This window comes from Salvelinus namaycush, chromosome 2, assembly GCF_016432855.1.
Source record: "Salvelinus namaycush isolate Seneca chromosome 2, SaNama_1.0, whole genome shotgun sequence".
NCBI classification, from domain to species: Eukaryota; Metazoa; Chordata; class Actinopteri; order Salmoniformes; family Salmonidae; genus Salvelinus; species Salvelinus namaycush.
The window spans coordinates 28932619-28959827 of record NC_052308.1 but is presented as its reverse complement, the minus strand read 5'-3'; the positions used below and the strand labels follow the sequence as shown (position 1 = coordinate 28959827).

The following is a 27209-nucleotide window of genomic DNA, read 5'->3' as shown; positions in this document are numbered from 1 at the left end:
CAGCAGGTATATCTCTCTGGTCACCCCCAAAGCCAATTCCTCGTTTGGCCGCCTCTCCTTCCAGTTCTCTGCTGCCAATGACTGGAACGAACTACAAAACTCTCTGAAACTGGAAACACTTATCTCACTAGCTTTAAGCACCAGCTGTCAGAGCAGCTCACAGATTACTGCACCTGTACATAGCCCATCTATAATTTAGCCCAAACAACTACCGCTTCCCCTACTGTATTTATTTATTTAGCTCCTTTGCACCCCATTATTTCTATTTCTACTTTGCACATTCTTCCACTGCAAATCTACCATTCCAGTGTTTTACTTGCTATATTGTATTTACCTCGCCAACATGGCCTTTTTTTGCCTTTACCTCCCTTATCTCACCTCATTTGCTCATTGTATATAGACTTATTTTTCTACTGTATTATTGACTGTATGTTTGTTTTACTCCATGTGTAACTCTGTGTTGTTGTATGTGTCGAACTGCTTTGCTTTATCTTGGCCAGGTCGCAATTGTAAATGAGAACTTGTTCTCAACTTGCCTACCTGGTTAAATAAAAGGTGAAATTAAATAAAAATAAAACATAGCTAATATAGTGACAAAGATCTAGGCTAAAGTAACATCATAGTCAACATAGCTAATAGAACTAATGCTTTAGTCAACCCGCTACAATCATGCAGTAAAGTTAGTGTACAGTCAAGTAAGCAGTTACACTGGCGGGCCGTGGTGGCAATAAATGAGTAAAACCAAAAGCTTACATTGACTTGGAAGAGTTCCAGTGTTGTGTTGGATAGTCATAGCCAGCTAGCTAACATAGCATCCCTCTGTTTGAGCAGGGTGTTTGAGTAGGCTAAACTAGCTAGCTGCATTTGCTAACTAAGCAAGTGAAACTGAAATAAAATTACAAGATGTCTTGCTTCTTCATTTTGGAAGAAATTAATTTCTTCAAAAACTGTTCAAATATTGTCTTCTCTCTCTTTCAGTCAACCATTCACAAAAAAATTTGCACTGCAGTGCTAGCTAGCTGCATCTTAGGCTTTCAGTACTAGATTCATTCTCTGATCCTTTGACTGGGTGGGCAACATGCCAGTTCATGCTGCAAGAGCTCCGATAAGCTGGAGGACGTCATAATTACTGTGTAAGTCTATGGAAGGGGGTGAGAACCATGAGCCTCCAAGGTTCTGTATTGTCCCTTTGCTCGTTTGAGGACTCTGCGGAGGTCGTAGCAGGACTTCTTGTACTTGTTCCTGTCCTCAGCAGTAGCCTCAGGGTTGTCTGCGATAGCCTTATGTGCGTTAGCTCTGTCCTTTAGTTTAGCGACAACCTCTGTGTTAAAGCTGCATTTTGTAACTTTTTGGGCGAGCAGACCAAAATCACAGAAATGTGAGTTATAGATCTGTCATTCTTATTGAAAGCAAGTTTAAGAAGCGGTAAATCTGTTCTATAAGCATTATTTCTATACTTCCTGTTCTTAAGTTTCGTTTTTGCATCTTTTACTTTCGGTTTGGACATCAGATTCAAACAGCTGAAAATACAATATTGTTGGTTATGGAAAATATATATTTCACAGTGGTTTAGAAGGAACAACGATTCTCTACACTATGCTTGCCTTTGTCACAAACTGAAATTAGGCGAACTATTAGAATTTTAGCAACCTTAGCAACCAGGAAATGGTGGAGAGATTTCTGCAGTGCATCTTTAATCCAGGACTTTGATTGAGGAAGCAGTAAACCATCACAGTGGGGACAACCTCAATGATGAATTTCCTAATGTCGCCAGTGACGGAGGTTTTTAGATCGTCGATGCTATCGGCGGCACCTCAGAACATATTTCAGTCAGAGCTAGCAAAAGCAGTCCTGTAGCATAATCTCTGATTCTGATGACCATTTCTCAAAGGTGAGAGTTATGGGTACTTCCTGTTTGAGCTTCTGCTTGTAAACAGGAAGCAGGAGTACGGAGTCATGATCCGATTTGCCGAATGGGGGACGAGGGAGGGCCTTGTATGCTTGCTTGTGGGTAGAGTAACAGTAGTCTCGGACTTTATCACCACTAGTGGCAAAGAAAGCATGTTGATGGAAGTTGGGCATCACGTGTCTTAATGACGCATAATTAAAATTGCTGGCAACAAGGAAAGCAGCCTCCGGGTGCAAGTTTTCCTGCTTGTTTATAGCCTTGTACAGTTAGTTAAATGTAATGGAATGTGGAATGTATACAACAGTCAATAACAGCTTAAAATTCCCTCGGGAGGTAGAAGGGTCAGCATTTGACCATCAGGTATTCGAAGATGAGTGAACAATGGGTCCACTGCGCTCGAGTCAGCACACCATATTGTTGTTGATGAAGAGGCAAACCCCTCTTCCTCTCTCGATTTCCCTGACTTCACTGTCATGTCCGCTCGGAGAATGGAGAATCCATCGAGTTGGATTGCCATGGCGGATATCTTGTTCAAAAGCCATGTTTCAGAAAAGCAGAGAATATTTGCAGTTACGCAAGTTCCGTTGGTAGCAAATGCGCAATCAGAGGTCATTCATATTATGATCAAGTGACTGTACATTGGCCAATAGACTAGAGGGAAGAGGTGGCCAGTTTTACCTTTGCTTTAATCTCACCAGAACTCCCCCTCTCTTGCCTCTAACACAGGCGTTTCCTCTTGATACCCTGAAAATTGGATTGTAATTACAGAAAAAGCCCAGGGCAGATGAGTCTAAGTTGAAGCCGGAATTGAGGTAACTGCCAATCTGGCGTTCGAAAGTTCTTGTCGGCTATAAGAACTGTTTCCACCATGATACTCTCTATTGCAGGGGGGGGTCGGCAATAGGCGGCCCGCGGGCCAATACCGGCCCTTATTAAGTGATTTTTGGGAGGCCCCAAACAAATACATAAAGAAATATTTTGCTGAATTTTTGTCTAATTTAGGAAATCTGTTGCCAAGTATTCCCACAAATAAAAATAGATGTGATCGTGTCAATGTAATCAAGTTATGAAATTATTATTAATATAATCTCTTTTTGGGCTTACTTGTGTTCAATTTGCAGTGTGCAAATGATTATAATTATGTTCCAGCCCGCAGTTTAAATCTAGTTGCCTACCCCTGCCCTATTGCATTCAGTCAATTATCCACTCCATTTTTGTAGAGAACCGGGACTGCACAACAGCAAAATTCAGTACAAATCCATAATCCTCTTTCAGAAAGCTGACCTCTATCAACTGCAAAGAAAAACATTTGACAGCATATGCTTAGAGGGGAGATTCTCAATCTACCTTACCAATATAACTGAGCAAGTTAGCATTAAAATGGTTGCATTGTAACTTTGCTACAATGTGACTCATATCACCTTAAGAGTGTTGAAAGTTCACAACCTTTTGAAAAAAAATTAACTGAGCTGGAATTAAAAGGCAAATAAAAAAAATGACAGATTATTTTATCTTCCTAAGTGAGACACGGTCAGGCTGCATGGCTCAGTCATAGAGGGTTTTTATGGAGCAGTGCTCAGAACTACTCCTCACCGTCTCACTCACCCTGTGTCTGTGTGCCTGAGCCATGGCTCCCGCTTGTAGCTCCATACCCCACACTTGCAGTACAGGCTCCACGTCCATCCCTCACCAGTGCTCAAGCTCTTCTCCTGGCTGTTACATTCAGCATCTGTTATCATAGCAATATCCACTCCAGGAGGGCAAAAGAGGGCCGTACCATAGCCCCCACCATCAGCCACCTGACTAATCCGCTTCCCTCCTCTCTCCTTCTGTCCTTTACTTGAGTCGTTTCCCTGTTTGCAATATTGTCTCAGTCTGGATCTGTTCCCTCTCACAGTCTCGCTGCTAATGTTCCATTCCCTTCGATTTTGTAAGTTTTGTGCCCCTTTCCATCCAGTGAAATCCTGGCAGTGGCTGCTTGCTAATTGAGCCTGAGGTCATTGGCTAATAAAAAGGATTGAAAGGGAATTAAAGCCTGGTTCCATAAGCCTAAAAGCACTGCAGCAGATCTGACCAGGCCCACCGATATGGTCCAGCCTAAAAATACCCTATTCTGACCCATCCTGCTTACACCACCACCACCAGTGTGGTTTTAGAATGAGCAGTCAGTCATTAGCCATTTAATTCCATTAGTCAATAGTATCCGCACCTGGCCGCCAAGCAAACGCCCCCAGAAGTCACCATGCTCCTCTACGATGAGGATCAGCAGTGACCCCAGTGACCTCATTACAATATAAACCATAATAAAACGTACTACCACACCAAAGGGAACTTTTATTTAACTTCTTATGGCTGCAAGGGGCAGTATTGAGTAGCCAGTTAAATCGTGCCCATTTCAAACGGCCTCGTACTCAATTCTTGCTCGTACAATATGCATATTATTATTACTATTGGATAGAAAACACTCTCTAGTTTCTAAAACCGTTTGAATTATTTCTCTGAGTGAAACAGAACTCATTCTGCAGCACATTTCCTGACCAGGAAGTGGAATGTCAGAAATCGATGCTCTGTTCAACATCATGCCTATACATGGGCATGATACGTAAGAGTCTACGTACACTTCATACACCTTCCCCTGGTTGTCAAGAGGCGGTGAGAGAAGAAATTTCATGTTTATCTTGGTCTGAGGTGGAATTAAAGCTCTTTTTATGACGTGACCGACCATTTCCTGTTTCTGGAGCGCGCGAAAGGGGACATGGATTTGCCTTCTGTTTAGCTGTCGTTATGGACGACTAACATCTCCGGTTTAGATTTTATTTGATACATGTGACCATATCATCGTAAAGTATGTTTTTTCAATATAGTTTAATCAGATTATTGAAATTTTTTCGGGAGTTTTGCCGTGTTCCGTTCTCTGACTTTGTTGACGTTGGAGAGATCCGTGCCACTTGGCAAGTGCCCATGCTAAATCAAGAGGGAAATTTGCCGTTCCAGATCCAAACAACGACTGTTCTGGACAAAGGACACCTTGTCCAACATTCTGACGGAAGATCACCAAAAGTAAGAAACATTTTATGATGCTATTTCTAATATCTGTCGTGCATGTGAACTGGTCGTGGGCGCCCAAGTGTTTCTGGCTATTGTGGCTACACTAATATAACGCTACATTGTGTTTTCGCTGTAAAACACTTGATAAATCGGAAATATTGTCTGGAATCACAAGATGCCTGTCTTTCAATTGCTGTACACTATGTATTTTTCAGAAATGTTTTATGATGAGTAATTAGGTATTTGACGTTGGTGTCTGTAAATATTATGGCTGCTTTCGGTGCAATTTCTGATTGTAGCTGAAATGTAAACTATGATTTATACCTGAAATATGCAAATTTTTCGAACAAAACATATGCTATACAATAAATATGTTATCAGACTGTCATCTGATGAAGTTGTTTCTTGGTTAGTGGCTATTTATATCTTTATTTGGTTGAATTTGTGATAGCTACTGATGGAGTAAAAAACTGATGGAGTAAGAAAAGTGGTGTCTTTTGCTAACGTGGTTAGCTAATAGATTTACATATTGTGTCTTCCCTGTAAAACATTTTAAAAATCGGACATGTTGGCTTGATTCACAAGATGTGTACCTTTCATATGCTGTATTGGACTTGTTAATGTGTGAAAGTTAAATATTTAAAAAAATATATCTTTTGAATTTCGCGCCCTGCACTTGAGCTGGATGTTGTCATAAGTGTACCGGTGTCGGGCTGCACCCCAAACAGGTTAAGCACACTTCATGCTTCACTGGGTAATATCCAACTGCCATGTAAGTGTCTGTTACTTAAAAAATGTAACTGAATTTATGAACATTTTCTAACAGACGCTTATAACAGGTTCTTTAGATCAGTAGGGCCGGAAAATGTGGTAATATCATATGAAATACTACGGTATCCTAAAATGTTGGGACCATAAGTATCATGACATCTTAGTAACATGATATTACCAATATACCGTGCAACACTAGTTCTTAGAAGCTTTCCTTCAGAATAATTATATCAGTGATATTTCTCACAGCCTAGCACTATTGGTGTTTTGATTAGAGGTAAACCGATTATGATATTTCTCACAGCCTAGCACTATTGGTGTTTTGATTAGAGCTCCACCGATTATGATATTTCAACACCGATACCGATTATTGGAGGGCCAAAAAAAAGCCGATACCGATTAATCGGACGATTTTATATATATATATATATATATTTGTAATAATGACAATTACATCAATACTGAAGGAACTATGAACTCTTATTTTAACATAACATAATACATAAATAACATCTATTTAGTCTCAAATAAATAATGAAACATGTTCAATTTGGTTTAAATAACGCAAAAACAGTGTTGGAGAAGAAAGTAAAAGTGCAATATGTGCCATGTAAAAAAGCTAACGTTTAAGTTCCTTGCTCAGAACATGAGAACATATGAAAGCTGGTGGTTCAATATTCCCAGTCAAGAAGTTTTAGGTTGTAGTTATTATAGGAATTATGACGCGTCGACTATTTCTCTCTATACCATTTGTATTTCATATACTTTTGACTATTGGATGTTCTTATAGGCACTTTAGTATTGCCAGCCTAATCTCGGGAGTTGATAGGCTTGAAGTCATAAACAGCGTTGTGCTTCAAGCATTGCAAAGAGCTGCTCGCAAACGCAGTAAAGTGCTGTTTGAATGAATGCTTACAAGCCTGCTGCTGCCTATCACCGCTCAGACTGCTCTATCAAATATCAAATCATAGACTTATAATAAACACACAGAAATACGAGCCTTTGGTCATTAATATGGTCAAATCCGGAAACTATAATTTAGAAAACAAAAAATGTATATGGTCAAATCCGGAAACTATAATTTAGAAAACAAAACGTTTATTTTTTCAGTGAAATACGGAACCATTCCGTATTTTGTCAAACGGGTGGAAACCCTAAGTCTAAATATTGCTGTTACATTGCACAATCTTCAATGTTATGTCATAATTCTGTAATTTCTGGCAAATTTATTACGGTCTTTGTTAGGAAGAAACAGTTCGCAACGAGCCAGGCGGCCCAAACTGTTGCATATATCCTGACTCTGCTTGCACTGAACGCAAGAGAAGTGACACAATTACCCTAGTTAATATTGCCTGCTAACATGCATTTATTTTAACTAAATATGCAGGTTTAAAAATATATACTTTTGTGCAATTATTTTAAGAAAGGCATTGATGTTTATGGTTAGGTACATTTGTGCAACGAATGTGCTTTTTTTCCGCAAATGCGCTTTTGTTAAATCATCACCCATTTGGCGAAGTTGAATTAGGCTGTGATTGGATGACAAATTAACAGGCACCGCATTGATTATATGCAACGTAGGACAAGCTAGTTAACCTAGTAATATCATCAACCATGTGTAGTTAACTAGTAATTATGTGAAGATCGATTGTTTTTTTATAAGATATGTTTAATGCTAGCGAGCAACTTACCTTGGCTCCTTGCTGCCACAAGGTCCTTTTGACGCTGCACTCACGTAACAGGTGGTCAGCCTGCCACGCAGTTTCCTCATGGATTGCAATGTAATCGGCCATAATCAGCGTCCAAAATGCCGATTACTGATTGTTATGAAAACTTGAAAATCGCCACTAATTAATCGGCCATGCCGATTAAATAAACTAAAGTAAATAAACTAAAGTAAAAAATAACAATAAAATAACAATAGCGAGGCTATATACAGGGGGTACCGGTACCGAGTCAATGTGCGGGGGTACAGATTAGTTGAGGTAATTTGTACATGTAGGTAGGGGTAAAGTGACTATACATACAGAATAAACAGCGAGTAGCAGCAGTGTAAAAACAAATGGAGAGGGGAGGTCAATATAAATAGTCCGGGTGGCCATTTGATGTTGTTAAGCTGTTAAGGAGCCATTTGGTCCTAGACTTGGCGCTCCGGTACTGCTTGCCGTGCGGTAGCAGAGAGAACAGGTTATGACTTGGGTGACTGGAGTCTTTGACAATGTTTTGAGCTTTCCTCTGATGGTAGGAAGCTTGGCCCCAGTGATGTACTGGGCCGTACGCACTACCCTCGGTAGCGCCTTATGGTCAGATGTCAAGCAGTTGCCATACCATGCGGTGATGCAACCGGTCAGAATGCTCTCGATGGTGCAGCTGAGGAACTTTTTGAGGATCTGGGGACCCATGCCAAATCTTTTCAGTGTCCTGAGAGGGAAAAGGTGTTGTTGTTCCCTCTTCACGACTGTCTTGGTGTGTTTGGACAATGATAGTTAATTGGTGATGTGGACACCAAGGAATTTGAAGCTCTCGACCCGCTCCACTACAGCCCCGTTCGATGTTAATGGGGGCCTGTTCGGGACACTTTTTCCTGTAGTCCACGATCAGCTCATTTGTCTTGCTCACATTGAGGGAGAGGTTGTTGTGAACCGTGGGTGAACAAGGAGTACAGGAGGGGACTAAGCACACACCCCTGAGGGGCCCCAGTGTGACGGATGTGTTACCTACCCTTACCACCTGGGGGCGGCCCGTCAGGAAGTCCAGGATCCAGTTGCAGAGGGAGGTGTTTAGTCCCAGGGTCCTTAGCTTAGTGATGAGTTTTGTGGACACTATGGTGTTGAATGCTGAGCTGTAGTCAATGAACAGCATTCTCACATAGGTGTTCCTGTTGTCCAGGTGGGAAAGGACAGTGTGGAGTGCGATTGAGATTATCATCTGTGGATCTGTTGGGGCGGTACGCGATTTGGAGTGGGTCTAGGGTTTCTGGGATAATGGTGTTGATGTGAGCCATGACCAGCCTTTCAAAGCACTCATGGCTAAAGATGTGAGTGCTATGGGTCGGTAGTCATTTAGGCAGGTTATCTTAGTGTTCTTGGGCACAGGGACTATGGTGGTCTGCTTGAAACATGTTGGCATTACAGAGTCAGACAGGGAAAGGTTGAAAATGTCAGTGAAGACAGTTGCCAGTTAGTCAGCGCATGCTCTGAGTACACAACAACCTGATTGTCTGATCTGTAGATTAATCCAGGCAGGTGTCATGGAGATGGCAGGGGGACCTCAGTGGAAGGGGACACTTGTCCATCGAACGTGATAGGCCGTAGTGTGAGCTACATGACCTTGGCTCATCCACAGTGAAGTCCCCTGACTGACCAGTGCTAAATACAGCTCATCATTGCCTGATGCTATTAATTCCCCTTATCCAGCCTACTTAGAAGCTTGTTTTAGTGGTGTTGCCATGATATCAACATTTTACTAACGATAGAACACCAGGCCAAGTATCACAAAATTATCTTAATGTCATTGTGGCAGTAACGGAAAACTGCCCGAAAGTTTTTTTTCAACAGGGGGTAGATCAGCTTTAATATTGCAGATAGGTTGTGGCTGCATCATTTCCAATCCCCTACATATATTGTTTTTAAATATATATATAATATATACAGTACCAGTCAAAGGTTTGGACACCTACTCATTAAAGGGTTTTTCTTTATTTAAATGTTTTTTCTACATTTTAAAATAATTGTGAAGACATCAAAACTATGAAATAACACATATGGAATAATTTAGTAACCTTAAGTGTTAAACAAATCAAATATATTTTTGATTATTTAAATTAGCCACCCTTTTCCTTGTGACAGCTTTCCACACTCTTTTCTCAACCAGCTTCACCTGGAATGCTTTTCCAACAGTCTTGAAGGAGTTCCCACATATGCTGAGCACTTGTTGGCTGCTTTTCCTTCACTCTGTGGTCAAATTCATCCAAACCATCTCAATTGGGTTGAGGTCGGGTGATTGTGGAGGCTAGATCATCTGATGCAGCACTCCATTACCCTCCTTCTTGGTCAAATAGCCCTTACACAGCCTGGAGGTGTGTTGGGTCATTGTCCTGTTGAAAAACAAATGACAGTCCCACTAAGCAGAAACCAAATGGAATGGCGTATCGCTGCAGAATTCTGTGGTAGCCTTGCTGGTTAAGTGTGCCTTGAATTCTAAATAAATCACTGACAGTGTCACCAGCAAAGTACCGTCACACCTCCATGCTTCACGATGGGAACCGCACATGCGGAGATCATCTGTTCGCCTACTCTGCGTATCACAAAGACACGGCGGTTGGAACCAAAAATCTCAAATTTAGTCAACAGACAAATTCAGATTTCCTTAGATCTAATGACCATTGCTCATGTTTCTTGGCCCAAGCATGTCTCTTCTTATTATTGGTGTCCTTTAGTAGCGGTTTCTTTGCAGCAATTCGACCACGAAAGCCTGATTTACGCAGAATTTGAAGAATTTATTTGGGCTGCAATTTCTGAAGATGGTAAATCTAATTATCCTCTGCAGCAGAGGCAACTCTGGGTCTTCCTTTCCTATGGCGGTCCTCATGAGAGCTTGATGGTTTTTGTGACTCCACTTGAAGAAACTTTGAAAGTTCTTGTAATGTTCCGGATTGACTGACATTCATGTCTTAAAGTAATGATGGACTGTCATTTCTCTTTGCTTATTTGAGCTGTTCTTGCCATATGGACTTTTACCAAATAGGACTATCTTCTGTATACCAACCCTACCTTGTCACAACACAACTGATTGGCTTAATTCCTGCTTACATGCAAAAACTAAAGTAGAAAGTACCAGTGACCCGCTCAATACGTACAAGTGGTCAAATGACGCACATGCTACGCTACAGGACTGTTTTGGCTAGCACAGACTGAAATATGTTCCGGGATTCATCCAATGGCATTGAGGAGTATACCACCTCAGTCATCGGCTTCATCAGTAAGTGCATCGACGACATCGTCCACACAGTGACATTACGTTCACATCCCAAACAGAACCCATGGATTACAGTTAACATCCTCATCGAGTTAAAGGCTAGAGCTGCCGTTTTCAAGGAGCGGGAAGCTTATGAGAAATCCCGCTACACCCTCAGACGAACCATCAAACAGACAAAGCGTCAATACAGGATTAAGATTGAATCCTACTACACCAGCTCTGATGCTCATCGGCTGTGGCAGGGCTTGAAAACTATTACGAACTACAAAGGAAAACCCAGCCGTGTTCTGCCCAGTGACGCAAGCCTACCAGACGAGCTAAATGCCTTTTATGCTCGCTTTGAGACAAGTAACACTGGAGCATGCATGAGAGCACCAGGTGTTCCGGATGACTGTGTGATAACGCTCTTGGTAGCCGATGTGAGCAAGACCTTTAAACAGGTCAACATTCACAAAGCCACTGGGCCTGACGGATTACCAGGACGTGTACTCAAAGCATGCACGGACCAACTGGCAAGTGTATTCACTGACTTTATCAACCTCTCCCTGACCGAGTCTGTAATACCTACATGTTTCAAGCAGACCACCATAGTCCCTGTGCCCAAGGAAGCGAAGGTAACCTGCCTAAATCATTACCGCCCATTGCACTCACATAGGTAGAGCTGTACAGTGATGTTGCAGCAGGTGTTACTGATATTGCAGGTAGAGGCCTGATGTTGCAGGTAGGACCCGTTACGAAATGGGCATGAGGCTTTCCCACCCAGACCAGATATGCATAAATGTATTTGTTAATGATAAAAAAATAATGTTGATATTAAAGTAATGACTATATGCCGTGGCAGAGCCAGGGTGAAATGCCCCTATAATTGTGTTTTTTAAAGGTGTGTTTGTATGTGTGTGAAGTTTCTCCACTTTGCCTTTTCCTGGGTGCTAAAATTTGAATAGTTCGCCTAATTTCAGTTTAGTGACAAAACAAGCAGTGTAAAGAATCCCTGTATTATCTAAACATCTGAAATATATTTTAATTAACCAAAAATATTGTATTTTCAGCAGTTTGAAGCTGGTGTATAAAACCGAAAGGAAAAAGAAGGGTGCAATTGCGGCCAGCAATTTGGGGCGTTCCTGCAGGTGGCCCACCCTCTCATCCCACTGGTTCCTTCGTGAAACCAGTTAGCTAGCTAGGACACGGTTTCCCCCCAGCCTCCTGCATGTCCTTCACCCCCGCTTGACGGGAGGCGGAGCGACACTGTGTGCTAGCTAGCTAACTGATTTTATGCAGGAACCAATGGGGTGCTCGGGGGAGGGGTTTCATGAAGGAACCAATGGGGTAATGGGGGGGTACCTGCAGGAACGCCCCAAATTGCAGACTGCAGTTGCACACTATTGAGTAAAAATACGCAAAAACTTAACAGGAAGCATAGAAATTGTGCACATAGAACAGATCTACCACTTATTACAATTGCTTGTAATGAAAAGGACAAATCTATAACTTACATTTCTATGTGAATTTGGTCGGGTCGCCCAAAAAGTTACATATTACAACTTTAAATGCATACTAGGCCTTACTGTAGCTGACAGCTTGTGGCCAATAAATCAAATTCCGTTAACACTGTGCCTACGTCTGGTTATGGGCAGTGGCGTTGCATTATTCAGGGCAGGTGTCACATATCAGTTTGCAAACAATGTAAAAAAAAAAAAAAATGTTTTTATAAATAAACATTGAGTTAGTAAAGCCGCATACAAACATGGTCTCTTTTTTGCTTTCTTGAGTAAGGCAGCTCCAAAATGCAGGTGTTTCAGCCTACCTCAATGCTTTCTGTGATGGTGGGGCAGCCAGTGGAAAATACGAGCGTAGGCGTTGGTAATGTTCTCTAGTTGCGCCATGATTGGTTCAGTGTTCTGTCACTCATGGGGACACTACGTCACTGCAAAATCTACAGGGATAGCTTAAAAATTCAAGCCCCTTGGGTCCTGCCATAGAGTTACATTAGAAGTGCCCATCCAAGGCTCAAGGTCATTGGCCATAGATACATTGATGCTAAATCACGTTATATCTACCGTAGCTTTGATTGGACTGATCATGTCATCATACTTTCAAAATCTTAGCTAGCAAGCTAGACAAGCAGTCATCGTCCCGAATCAAGTCGTCAATCTACTGTTCGATCCTTGTCATATGAAGAGAAATTATAGATCAAATGTATAAGTGCTCATCGGCCAAATATTACACAACAAGTTGGAAATCGCAAATTCAACAGTGAGTGGTTTGGAAGGAATCAGTGGCTAACTGCAAGCGTTGCAAAGCAATCACTAGCCTGCTATTCAGTGGAGTGGGTGTGTAGTCCATGTCTGGGTTTAAGGGTCTCTTTTTCAGAGCTTAAAAGGATAAACACTTAACACCATGGTCCAGAAAAGGTTGTATATATAGTCAACCCAGTATGACTTCTGCTGCGTTCAAAACAACTGGAATCTCAGAACTGGGAAATCCCAGACATCACTGAGTTCAAGACAACTGGGAACTCTGGGGGGGAAAAAAAGAGCTCCGACTGGGAAAATACGCTTTGAACGGTCATCCAACTCGGAATTCCAAGTCGGGAACTCAAGCCTCTTTCTAGAGCTCTAACCTGAAGATCACTGACGTCATGATTCGACCTTGTCGTCGTCGTCCGTCCGTCCCCCCCCCCCCCCAGAGTTCTCAGTTGTCTTGAAAGCACCATAAATCCAGAAAATGGACCGCCGCGCCACCTTCCTGTTCAAGTGAGCACAGCACAACAAGGAGTCCAAAAATGTATTGAATGCTGATGCATAAACTATGTAACATGCCAGGGAGATATATATACTGTAGCTATGAAAGTAATTCTAAGTGTATGTTGTAGAGGTCAACCGATTAATCGGGATAGCCGATTAAAACGTCTCTTGGATAGGGGGCAGTATTTTGAAGTTTGGATGACAAACGTGCCCAAAGTAAACTGCCTGTTACTCAGGCCCAGAAGCTAGGATATGCATGGTAGTATTGGATAGAAAACACTCTAAAGTTTCCAAAACTGTTAAAATAATGTCTGTGAGTATAACAGAACTGATATGGCAGGTGAAAACCTGAGGAAAATCCATCCAGGAAGTGGGATATTTCTGATGTGGGTACTTTTCTATTGAATGCCTGTACAGTATGTATTTGGATAGGACCCAAATTGCAGTTCCTATGGCTTCCACTAGATGTCAACAGTCTTTAGACATTGTTTCAGGCTTGTATTCTGAAACATTGTTTCAGTGGACTCTAAATAAACCAGAGCTGTTTGAGCCCGTGACCGATTGCGCACCGTTCGTTGTTTTTCTTTTCTATTGAAGACGCTATTGGTTGAAATATTATCAATTATTTAGACAATAGACAACCTGAGGATTAATTATAAACATCGTTTGACATGTTTCGACAAACTTTACAGGTACTATTAGGATGTTTTCGTCTGCATGTTGTGACCGCCTTTGAGCCAGTGGATTACTGAACAAAACGCGCCAACAAAACTGAGTTTTTGGGACATAAAGAGGGACTTTATTGAACAAAATTAACATTTATTGTGTAACATGGACTCTTTTGACTGCAAACATATGAAGATCATCAAAGGTAAGTGATTAATTTTGTCGCCATATCAGACTTTTGTAATTCCTTTACTTGGTTGTAAAATGTTTGTATGCTTTTGTAAGCGGGGCGCTGTCCTCAGATAATCGCATGGTATGCTTTCGCTGTAAAGCCTTTTTGAAATCTGACACAGCGGCTGGATTAACCTCTAACACCTCCCAAACCCGGATCCGGGAGCACCCCCATCAGTAGAAAAGCTACTAGCATAGCCTAGCATAGCGTCACAAGTAAATACTAGCATCTAAAAATCATTAAATCACAAGTCCAAGACACCAGATGAAAGATACACATCTTGTGAATCCAGCCATCATTTCTGATTTTTAAAATGTTTTACAGGGAAGACACAATATGTAAATCTATTAGCTAACCACGTTAGCAAAAGACACCACTTTTTTTACTCCACCAGTTTTTTACTCCATCAGTAGCTATCACAAATTCGACCAAATAAAGATATAAATAGCCACTAACCAAGAAACAACTTCATCAGATGACAGTCTGATAACATATTTATTGTATAGCATATGTTTTGTTAGAAAAATGTGCATATTTCAGGTATAAATCATAGTTTACCATTGCAGCCACCATCACAACTCTCACCAAAGCGACTAGAATAACTACAGAGAGCAACGTGTATTACCTAATTACTCATCATAAAACATTTCTTAAAAATACACAGCGTACAGCAATTGAAAGACACAGATCTTGTGAATCCAGACAATATTTCAGATTTTCTAAGTGTTTTACAGCGAAAACACAATATAGCGTTATATTAGCATACCACAATAGCAAACATCACAACCGCATTGATTCAAGCCAAACATAGCGATTACGTATAAACCACCAAAAGATATTAATTTTTTCACTAACCTTCTCAGAATTCTTCAGATGACAGTCCTATAACATCATATTACACAATGCATATAGAGTTTGTTCGAAAATGTGCATATTTAGCGGCACAAATCGTGGTTATACAATGAGAAAAGTAGCCAAGCTGCAAAGAAAATGTCAGGAGAAATCTTGGGAAAGGCACCTATTCTAATCGAAAACTATTCATAAACTTGACTAAAAAATACAAGTTGGACAGCAAATGAAAGATAAATTAGTTCTTAATGCAATCGCTGGGTTAGATTTTTAAAATTAACGTTACTGCGCAATACAGCGTGCGCTAAAGCGAGACCGCCCCATAATTCATGGCGGAATTATTATTTAACATTTGTCAACATAAGTACGAATTAACAGCATAAAGACTGCTTACTATTAGCTGAGCTTCCATCAGAATCTTGGGCAAGGTGTCCTTTCTCCAGAACAATCGTCTTTGGGTTGAAAGATGTCCTCTTGTCCGGTCGAAATAGCCGCTAATGTTAGCCACCAACTGGAGAGGTGTCCACCTCGTGAAAGCGCATGACAAAGAAATCCCAGAAAATCGCAATAAACTGCTATAAACTGCTATAAGTCGGTTTAAATTAACTACCTTATGATGTCTTTAACACCTATAACGAATAAAAACATGACCGGAGATATAGAACTACTAAAACGAAAGCGTTTGCAGGACGCCATTGTGATGTCTTCTTGCGCCAGGCGCACCGTTGAAAAGGACGGTACTTCCGTTCCACGGTCTTATATAAGGTCCCAGATTGCGCAATCCACTCCATTCAAATTCTCCCCACTTACTGACATCTAGAGGAAGACGTATGCAGTGCATGTAGCCCGATGGCTTACATGGGGACTTATAAACTGACCTCAGAACAGGGACCTCGATTTCTGAAATCTCACTCCCTGACAGGAAATGTGCTGCAGAATGAGTTCTGTTTCACTCAGAGAAATAATTCAAACGGTTTTAGAAACTAGAGAGTGTTTTCTATCCAATAGTAATAATAATATGCATATTGTACGAGCAAGAATTGAGTACGAGGCAGTTTAATTTGGGAACTCATTTTAACAAAGTCGAAATGGCGCCCCCATAGGCTCAAGAAGTTAACAAGAAGTTAATCTTTAAGCCGATGTATAAGCCGATGTATAACACTTGTATATTTTATGAATGTTTATTATGAGTATTTCTGTATTTTGAATTTGGCGCTCTGCAATTTCACCGGATGTTGGCCAGGTGGGACGCTACCGTCCCACCTGCCCATAAGAAGTTAATTAGGGCCGATTTCAAGTTTTCATAACAATCGTAATTGCCATTTTTGGACACCGATTGTGGCCGATTACATTGCACTCCACGAGGAGACTGCGTGGCAGGCTGACCACCTGTTACGCGAGTGCAGCAAGAAGCCAAGATAAATTGCTAGCTAGCATTAAACATATCTTATAAAAAACAATCAATCTTAACATAATCACTAGTTAACTACACATGATTTATGATATTACTAGTTTATCTAGCTTGTCCTGCGTTGCATATAATCGATGCGGTGCCTGTTAATTTCTCATCGAATCACAGCCTACTTCTCCAAACGGGTGATGATTTAACAAGCACATTCCCAAAAAAAGCACTGTCGTTGCACCAATGTGTATCTAACCATAAACATCAATGCCTATCTTTAAAATCAATCCACAAGTATATATTTTTAAACCTGCATATTTAGTTAATATTGCCTGCTAACATGAATTTCTTTTAACTAGGGAAATTGTGTCATTTCTCTTGCTTTCCGTGCAAGCAGAGTCAGGGTATATGCAGCATTTTGGGCCGCCTGACTCGTTGCCAACCGTGTGAAGACCATTTCTTCCTTACAAAGACCGTAATTAATTTGCCAGAATTGTACATAATTATGACATAACATTGAAGGTTGTGTAATGTAACAGCAATATTTAGACTTAGGGATGCCACCCGTTAGATAAAATACGGAACGGTTCCGTATTTCACTGAAAGAATAAACGTTTTGTTTTCTAAATGATAGTTTCCGGATTTTACCATATTAATGACCTACGGCTCATATTTCTGTGTGTTATTATATTATAATTATGTATATGATTTGATATTTGATAGAGCAGTCTGAGCGGTGGTAGGCAGCAGCAGGCTCGTAAGCATTCATTCAAACAGCACTTTCCTGCATTTGCCAGCAGCTCTTCGCTGTGCTTCAAGCATTGAGCTGTTTATGACTTCAAGCCTATCAACTCCCGAGATTAGGCTGGTGTAACCAATGTGAAATGGCTAGCTAGTTAGCGGGGTGCGCGCTAATAGCGTTTCAATCGGTGACGTCACTCGCTCTGAGACCTTGAAGTAGGTGTTCCCCTTGCTCTGCAAGGGCCGCGGCTTTTGTGGAGTGATGGGTAACGATGCTTCGACGGTGGTTGTTGTCGATGTGTCCCTGGTTCGAGCCCAGGTAGGGGCGAGGAGAGGGACGGAAGCTGTACTGTTACACTGGCAATACTATAGTGCCTATAAGAACATCCAACAGTCAACGGTATATGAAATACAAATTTTATAGTTAAATAGTCCTATAATTCCTATAATAACTACAACCTAAAACTTCTTACCTGGGAATATTGAAGACTCATGTTAAAAGGAACCACCAGCTTTCAGATGTTCTCATGTTCTGAGCAAGGAACTTAAACGTTAGCTTTTTACATGGCACATATTGCACTTTTACTTTCTTCTCCAACACTCTGTTTTTGCATTATTTAAACCAAATTGAACATGTTTCATTATTTATTTGAGGCTAAATTGATTTTATTGATGTATTATATTAAGTTAAAATAAAAGTGTTCATTCAGTATTGTTGTAATTGTCATTATTACAAATAAATAAATAAAAATATAAAATCGTCCGATTAATCGGTATCGACTTTTTTTGGTCCTCCAATAATCGGTATCGGCATTGAAAAATCATAATCGGTCGACATCTAGTATGTTGTGTAGTAAGTTGTTAGAAGCCCATGTGCCTCACCTTAATAATTTGGTCCCTTTCCCCCTCATAACTTAGCCTACTGTTGGTGGTGCATAGCCTATATCCTGTTTTAGAGAAATGTAAGCATTGAATATTGTAAGAGCTTTCATTGTCTGTTTATATGTCCCCTTTATTTATCCTATGGTTCTGACTTGGTATACAGGGAGAATACCGTAAGAACGGCCCATGTTCTGAATTCTGTAGCTGTACATTTCAAACGTGCTGAACAAAAAGTTATACTGACTACATCCGTCCTTGCTCAATCATTAACCTGTCTAGGACTGGGGTGCCGCTAGCGGCACCCCCCCCCCCCCCCCCCACTGAAAAGCCAGGGCGCGAAATTCAAAAAAAATATTTTTTTAAAATATTTAACTTTCACACATTAACAAGTCCAATACAGCTAATGAAAGATACAGATCGTGTGAATCCAGCCAACATGTCCGATTTTTAAAATGTTTTACAGGGAAGACACAATATGTAAATCTATTAGGTAAACACCTTAGCAAAAGAGACCATTTTTTCTTTGTCCACCAACACCACTAGCTATCACCAATTCGGCTAAACTAAGATATTGATAGCCACTAACCAAGAAAAAACCTCCTCAGATGACAGTCTGATAACATATTTATGGTATAGGATAGGTTTTGTTAGAAAAATGTGAATATTTCAGGTAGATATCATAGTTTACAATTGCACCCACCGTCACAAATCGACTAGAATAAATAGATAGAGCAACGTGTCTTACCTAATTACTAATCATAAAACATTTCGTAAAAATACACAGCATACACTAATCGAAAGACACAGATCCTGTGAATACAGACAATATTTCAGATTTTCTAAGTGTCTTACAGCGAAAACACAATAAATCGTTATATTAGCATACCACATATGCAAACGTTACCCCAGCATTGATTCTAGCCAAAGAGCGCGATAACGTCAACATCGCCAAAAGATATTAATTTTTTCACTAACCTTCTCAGAATTCTTCAGATGACACTCCTGTAACATCATATTACAACATACATATACAGTTTGTTCGAAAATGTGGATATTTAGCCACCAAAATCGTGGTTATACAATGAGAAAAGTAGCCGAGCTGGTCAGAAAATGCCGTGCGCCATATTAGACAGTGATCTAGTCGTATACATAAATACTCATAAACGTGACTAAAAAATATAGGGTGGACAGCGATTGATAGACAATTTAATTCTTAATACAATCGCGGAATTACATTTTTTAAATTATCCTTACTTTTCAATACAGTTTGCGCCAAGCGAAGCTACGTCAAAAAAGATGGCGTCCTAAGCCACTAACATTTTTCGACAGAAACACGATTTATCATAATAAATTGTTCCTACTTTGAGCTGTTCTTCCATCAGAATCTTGGGCAAAGAATCCTTTCTTGGGTCTAATCGTCTTTTGGTCGAAAGCTGTCCTCTTGCCATGCAGAAATGCACATTGCGTTCGGCATGAACTGGAACGGTGCCCAGAGATTCACAGTGGCTCAGAAATAAATGTCCCAAAATCGCACTAAACGGATATAAATTGCTATAAAACGCTTTAAATTAACTACCTTATGATGTTTTTAACTTCTTGCGACTACAGGGGGTGCTGTTCCGAATTAGCATTTTGTCGTCTCCAAATTAAACTGCCTAGTACTCAATTCTTGCTCGTACAATATGCATATTATTAATTATATTGGATAGAAAACACCTTCTAGTTTCATACAACGTTGAAATGATGTCTGTGGGTGACCCAGAACTCTTTCTACAGCGAAATCCATGACAGACAGTGAAAGGTCTGAGAGCGAAGCTCTGGTTTCAGATCAGTTTTTAAGGTCTCTGTCTATCCTATGGAACGACACGAACTGCACCCGCCTTCCCCTGGATGTCAGTAACCAATGAGAAGTGGAATGGGCCTTCTCCGTAGCTCTCAGAGGTTATAAAAGACCAAGGAGTGAGAGTAGCCCCCCTTTCGACGCTCGCCCTTACGCAGGAAGGGACCTCCGGACGCCATTTTCACAGGCTCGGTTATCAACTTGAAATGTATCCGTCTGTAATTTAATTCGATATAGGACTTAGAAACATCATAAGGTAGTTAATTTAAACCGTTTTATAGCAATTTATATCCGTTTAGTGCGATTTTGAGGAATTTCTTTGTTGTGCACTCTGAAACTTTGGACACGTTTTGGGGTCCCGTTCGATCGTTAGTGGATATTTCGAAGGACAGAGGACATCTATCGACCAAAAGACGTTTATAACATAGAAAGGATACATTGCCCAAGAATATGATGGAAGAACAGCTCAAAGTAAGCAATATTTAATATGATAAATTGTTGTTCTGTCGAAATATTTTAAACGCATATTTCGCCATTTTGTTTGGTATAGCTTCACTTGGCGAACCCTGTATTGAAAAGTAAGGATAATTTTACAAATGTAAATCAGCGGTTGCATTAAGAACTAATTTGTCTTTCGATTCCTGTCAACCCTGTATTTTTTAGTCAAGTATATGATTAGCTTTCAATTAAACTAGATCACTCTGATAGATGACGTCAGACATATTGAGGCTTGATTTCCTAGTATTTTTATTGTGTAACCACGGTTTTGTATGGCTAAATATGCACCTTTTCGAACAAACTGTATATGTATGTTGTAAAATGATGTTACAGGAGTGTCATCGGAAGAATTCTGAGAAGGTTAGTGAAAAAATTAATATCTTTTGGCGGTGATTACGTTATAGCGCTCTTTGGCTGGAATCGATGCTCTGGTAACGTTTGCACATGTAGTATGCTAACTTATCGATTTATTGTGTTTTCGCTGAAAAACGCTTAGAAAATCTGAAATATGGTCTGAAATCACAAGAACTGGGTCTTTCCATTGCTATGCTTTGTCTATTTTTATGAAATGTTTTATGATGAGTAAATTGGTCATACACGTTGCTCTATCTAGTAATTCTAGTCGATTTGTGATGGTCGGTGCAATTGTAAACTGTGATTTCTACCTGAAATATGCACTTTTTTCTAACAAAAACTATCCTATACCATGAATATGTTATCAGACTGTCATCTGATGGTTTTTTTTATAGGTTATTGGCTATCAATATCTTAGTTGAGCCGAATTGGTGATAGCACCTGAAGGAGTAAGAAACTGATGGAGTTAGAATAGTGGTGTATTTTGCTAACGTGTTTAGCTAATAGATTTACATATTTTGTCTTCCCTGTAAAACATTTTAAAAATCTGAAATGGTGGCTTTATTCACAAGATCTGTATCTTTCATCTGGTGTCTTGGACTTGTGATTTAATGATATTTAGATGCTACTATCTACTTGTGAAGCTATGCTAGCTATGCTAATCAGTGTGTGGGGGGTGGGGGGTGATCCCGGATACGGGGTTGAGGTTCGGTAAAGGTTAACTCCTATAACGAGTAAAAATATGACCGGAGAAATATAACAGGCTACACTAATGCTTGGAAAAACAGTAGGTCGGTATCCTCCGCGCGCATGACGCACCTAGAAAAGAGGTCCTACCTACAGGATTTTTTCATTTATAGTGGCTGTGATTGGGCAATCGATACCATTCAAAGCGTCATCACGTAAAGGCATCCAGGGGAAGACGTAAGCAGTGTCCGTATACTCATAGGAATAACAGTGGCCTTAAAACTGACTCCAGAACAGGGGCCAAAATGTGTGAAATCTGACTCCATGTCAGGGAAATTGCTGTAGAATGAGTTCTGTTCCACTTAGAGACAACATTTCAACGGCTATAGAAACTATAGACTGTTTTCTATCCAATAATAATAATAATATGCATATTGTACGATCAAGAAGTTTGTAGGAAGCCGTTTCAAAAATTACACGATTTCCATAAATAGTGACAACAGCACCCCCTAGCCTTAACAGGTTTAATGTCTTAATCGAAATTACGGAATCCCTCTAATCTGCTCATTATTCCCGTATACCATTGTTTGTACAGCTCAATTGTCAGTAGAAACAACATTTGTTTAAGCAAAAAGGAAGTAAATGAGGCTTAATACACTCAGACAAGGCTCCGCTGATAGCCAGATGTAGCAGTGGTAAGGATTCACTCCATGGTGTTGAAAAGAAAGCTCTGCTGTAGGGGCAGATTTATGTAGGCCCCAACAGTTTGTGGGCACCGTTTGTCACCGTTATAGTGCAATTAATGTATTGTTTAGTGTTGTGTGTAGTGGCTTTGCTGGCATGCATCTAAAAAACGTGTTTGCCCCACCAAGATTTACATGCCAAAATCACCACTGGTTATGGGGGTTGGTGACAGACATAGACCGTAAATTACTGCACCAAGTGTACACCTGCAATAGTACTATAAAATGCATTGAGAATAAATGGTTGGATTACAGAAGCTACTAACGAGGTCAGTAATATAATTGAATTACGTTATGTTTAGATGGGACATCCTGAATGGGACATGATGTGAAGATAAGAAAAGTAGCAAAAGAAACACATACGTACATAGCTAATGTGTCTTACCTTTTTGACAGGTTTGTGAGCAGGGACCGCACTAAAAGCAGCGGACGACACTGACAGTTCACCCATGACAATTTCGCTGTTCTTGCTCACTGTCATGGCTGAGTATTTTTCCGCCACGTTCTCGCTCTCCTTTACTTCTTTGCTGACTTGTTTCAGCTCCAACTTTCCGTCCCCTAAAGTGTCCGACATTCCGATAAATAATGAAAACGTGCAACAAATTAGTTAGAACGTGGTAGTAGCTAGTTAGCTACAGAATTCGTGTTGCTGCCAACTGTTCGGTATTTTGAGGAAGAGGGAATTATTTGTGCAGCTGAAGAAACCAATTGGTATATCAGTTGGTCATTTTATCTTTACAAACTAGTGTAGCAATTGCTGCCATAAAACGGCTGGTTGCCTGCGCAGTTCCTTCGCGTGCACCAAGCTGTAGACTTTTTGCATAGCCGTCACCTGAAAATGTGCGCTATGAGGGGTGATATGAGCCAAAATTAAGCCTAGGCAACCGTACCACGTGTGACTGTAGCCTACCATTGAACGTCTAACTGACATGACATGAGACCAACGCCTTACTAACGTCTGCGTGACGCCTGCGTGTTAATAAACCTAGGCAACAGTACCACCCTGTGGCTAACCTCTGCGTGACGCCTGCATGTTAATGAAAGTCATAAGGTGCATAGTTTATATTTATATTGATTATATCTCAACCATAAATGTTAGTTATGTACTGATTTTCCTGTGCAAGCCGACATTCCGATGTAGCCACCTTGAACTATAGTGTAGCCTACGGCTTGTGTATTTCCTGTTATCGCTAATGGCCTAGAAAATATTATGTCCAATCTATAGGTAATCTGTCTTTCCCTCAACTCCTCATGGGATGGTATCTTATCTTATCTCGCTGTATACATATCTAAATGTTGTTAGCCAATCACAGACGGTGTTGTTACCAGTTCCCAGTATCAGACAACCAATAAGAATTGTGTCAGTGGCTTTCAGTCGAATAGAGAAGTTCATAGGCTTTCCCAGAGGGTCCGTGCTATTCGGGTACCTTGGGATGTCTCTTCCGCAATCAACAAAAAATGTAAAATGGTTAATTTTAGTGTTAGTTACGGGTTATAGTTTAGGGTTCAGGGTAAGGACCTCCCACGGAATCTGGATAGCAGTGGCCGTTCATAAAGTGAGAGACTGGCACGGTATTTGAGAGCTCGGCGGGCGACATTCATTTGTTCGTTTTTTTACAAGCGGCAGACGCAATTTTCGAGAGTGTCTTCCCCAGATAGTTTCCTTAGAGACGATGGGAAGAATTACCAAGATGTCTTTGATCCGATTGAGGAGTAAGTAGGCTATATTTAAGTTGTGATATCATTAGGAAATATTTAGGCCTACTGTGTTGATATAGCAAATTTGGTTTATTTGAAAATAATACATTTTTGTTGTTAACGAGTTGAAGGCACATAGGCAATATGATTTACTGTGTCAAGTAGGCTGTGTACAATAATAACATAATTTTATGTGTTAGTATTATTTATTTCATGGATGAATTCAATTGTACATGAAAATATACACATGTATTGCTTTAGGATATACATATTTTACATTGTAATACATTACCTCGACATGCCATTGTGTGCAATTTTTCCACTGTCACTAGGCCTACACATTCACACTCGAGCTGAATTGAATGGGGGATGCATAAGTACTTTTCAATGAAGAAGGGAAACGAGGTACAACATACAACTTCGATCGAAGACCTTAAATCATGCCTGACAAGACCAACGAAATCATAACGGTATCCTAATATAGTCTGGATACAGGGGTAGCCTATTCTACAATAATGTAACTGTATGTGCTAGTATTATTTATCTAATTGATAAATTAAATTGTAAATGCAGATGGGTACGCTATTTCATTCAATGATTACGGTATTGTACATGGTAGATACAGGAGTAGCCTATAGTCTACAATAATAATGTAATTGAATGTTTGAATGTGCTATAGTATAATTTATTTAATTGATTCATGAAATTGTAAATGGAGATGGGTAGGCTACTTCATTCAGTGAAAACTGAATGTCTCAAGAAGTGATGAGCCAGAGAAAGAGAAATCAATCAGTGTCACTGCAGCTGTTCTACCCACCACCCACACTGCTCTCCCTCCACAAGCAACCAAATCCTCTTCTCCTGTTCAACTAATTTGGTGCCACACGAAAAGGACTGTACATACATGCCCCTGTGCCCATGTCATTGCAACATGATCCTTCCAAGGCTTCAGCTGGACGGCTAAAACGTGAGAAATGTAAACAAGATGTTACAGTTGTGTGTGTGTGTGTGTGTGTGTGTGTGTGTGTGTGTGTGTGTGTGTGTGTGTGTGTGTGTGTGTGTGTGTGTGTGTGTGTGTGTGTGTGTGTGTGTGTGTGTGTGTGTGTGTGTGTGTGTGTGTGTGTGTGTGTGTGTGTGTGTGTGTGTGTGTGGAGATCCAAGAAAAGACGTGAGAAGATGGCAAGGGAGATAGTGATGAGAGTGGGAGCATACAGTATGAAAATAAAGACCCATTGGGATCTAAAATCATTGTGTCTCATTTTTGTCCGTTTGAGGATACTACAGTCACCCATAGTGGAGGTTCTTGGAACACTGCTATTTAAGTCTGAGCAGAGGTTGACGAAAACCTTTTAAAGGTGGTGGTACTATGTTGCGCGTTATCTTGAATACCGGGCAGATGATTGAGTACAGACTGAAATGGTGTAAACTTACAGGCTAAACTTGAGAAAGGGGTTCCAACAGAGTTATTTTGCTGTCACCAAAGGAGAACCATTTTTGGTTCCAAGTAGAAGTTGTTTTGGTTCCATGTAGAACCCTCTGTGGAATGGAGCCTAAAAGGGTTCTACCTAGGCACAGAAGGGTTTCTACCTGGAACCAAAAAGGGTTCTCCTATTAGGACAGTGGAAGAATACTTTTAGGTTGTAGATAGCACCTTTTTTTCTGAGTGTAGGCCTATATTCCATTGGTGGTTGCATGGTTTTCTGTCAAAATAAATGTAACAGGCCCTGTGTGTCTCAAGAGGATCTAGCAAGATTGCGAATCATTGTATCACTGACTCAGTATGACTATAATGAACATGTTTAACTTGCACCGTTATGCAATTATTAAGAGACTAGATACAAATAGCTAATCCTGGCGACCAATGTTCCAGCATTAATTCATTGAGGCAAGCAGATCAGAGATGTCAAGGTGGCATCCAAGAATATGCTACAGTATGAGGATAGTGTAAATAACAACTACCAATAGACCTTCTAAATTATAAGCATTTAGGTAGTCAAATAATTACTCTGTAAAACGAGGAATGCAGCTACTCTATTTAACTAATATTTTAACTAATAATGAAAGAATTGACACAAACAATTACAGTGTACATTATACATTACAGAATAACACAGAGTATTTGACTATCACCAATAGGATAAAACAACGTGGTAACACATTTCTTCAGTTCAGAATAGTTTCTAAGAGAAAACACGATGTGTGTCTGATACACATACAGTTGAAGTCGGAAGTTTACATACACCTTAGCCAAATGCATTTTCACAATTCCGGACATTTAATCCTAGTAAAAATTCCCAGTCTTAGGTCAGTTAGGATCACCACTTGATTTTAAGAATGTGAAATGTCAGAATAATAGTAGAGAGAATGATTTATTTCAGCTGGGTCAGAAGTTTACATACACTCAATTATTATTTGGTAGCATTGCCATTAAATTGTTTAATTTGGGTCAAACATTTCGGGTAGCCTTCCACAAGCTTCCCACAATAAGTTGGGTGAATTTTGGCCCATTCATCCTGACAGAGCTGGTGTAACTGAGTCAGGTTTGTAGGCTTTCTTCCTCACATATGCTTTTTCAGGTCTGCCCACAAATTTTCTATAGGATTGAGGTCAGGGCTTTGTGATGGCCACTCCAATACCTTGACTTTGTTGTCCTTAAGCCATTTTGCCACAACTTTGGAAGTATGCTTAGGGTCATTGTCCATTTGGAAGACCCATTTGCAATCAGGCTTTAACTTCCTGACTGATGTTGCTTCAATATATCCACATAATTTTCCTTCCTCATGATGCCCTCTATTTTGTGAAGTGCACCATTCCCTCTTGCAGCAAAGCACCCCCACAACATGATGATGCCACCCCCGTGCTTCACGGTTGGGATGGTGTTCTTAGGCTTGCAAGCCTCCCCCCTTTTCCTCCAAACATAATGATGGTCATTATGGCCAAACAGTTCTATTTTTGTTTCATCAGACCAGAGGACATTTCTCAAAAAAGTACAATCTTTGTCCCCATGTGCAGTTGCAATCCGTAGTCTGGATTTTTTATGGCTGTTTTGGAGCAGTGGGTTCTTCCTTGCTGAGCGACCTTTCAGGTTATGTCGATATAGAACTTGTTTTACTGTGGATATAGATGCTTTTGTGCATGTTTCCTCCAGCACCTTCACAAGGTCCTTTG

At 40.4% G+C, this 27209-nt stretch overlaps 1 protein-coding gene across 1 annotated transcript in view; it reads right to left on the bottom strand.

Annotated features, from left to right (window-relative positions):
• The window catches only part of LOC120021003 (S-adenosylhomocysteine hydrolase-like protein 1), a 77012-nt gene extending 53886 nt beyond the window's left edge, over positions 1 to 23126 (bottom strand). Inside the window, exon 1 of the mRNA XM_038964668.1 lies at positions 22729 to 23126. Within this exon, the coding sequence (XP_038820596.1) occupies positions 22729 to 22917 (189 nt within the window). The 5' untranslated portion in view covers positions 22918 to 23126. The remainder of the gene's footprint in view (positions 1 to 22728) is intronic.
• Positions 23127 to 27209: the final 4083 nt, after the last annotated feature.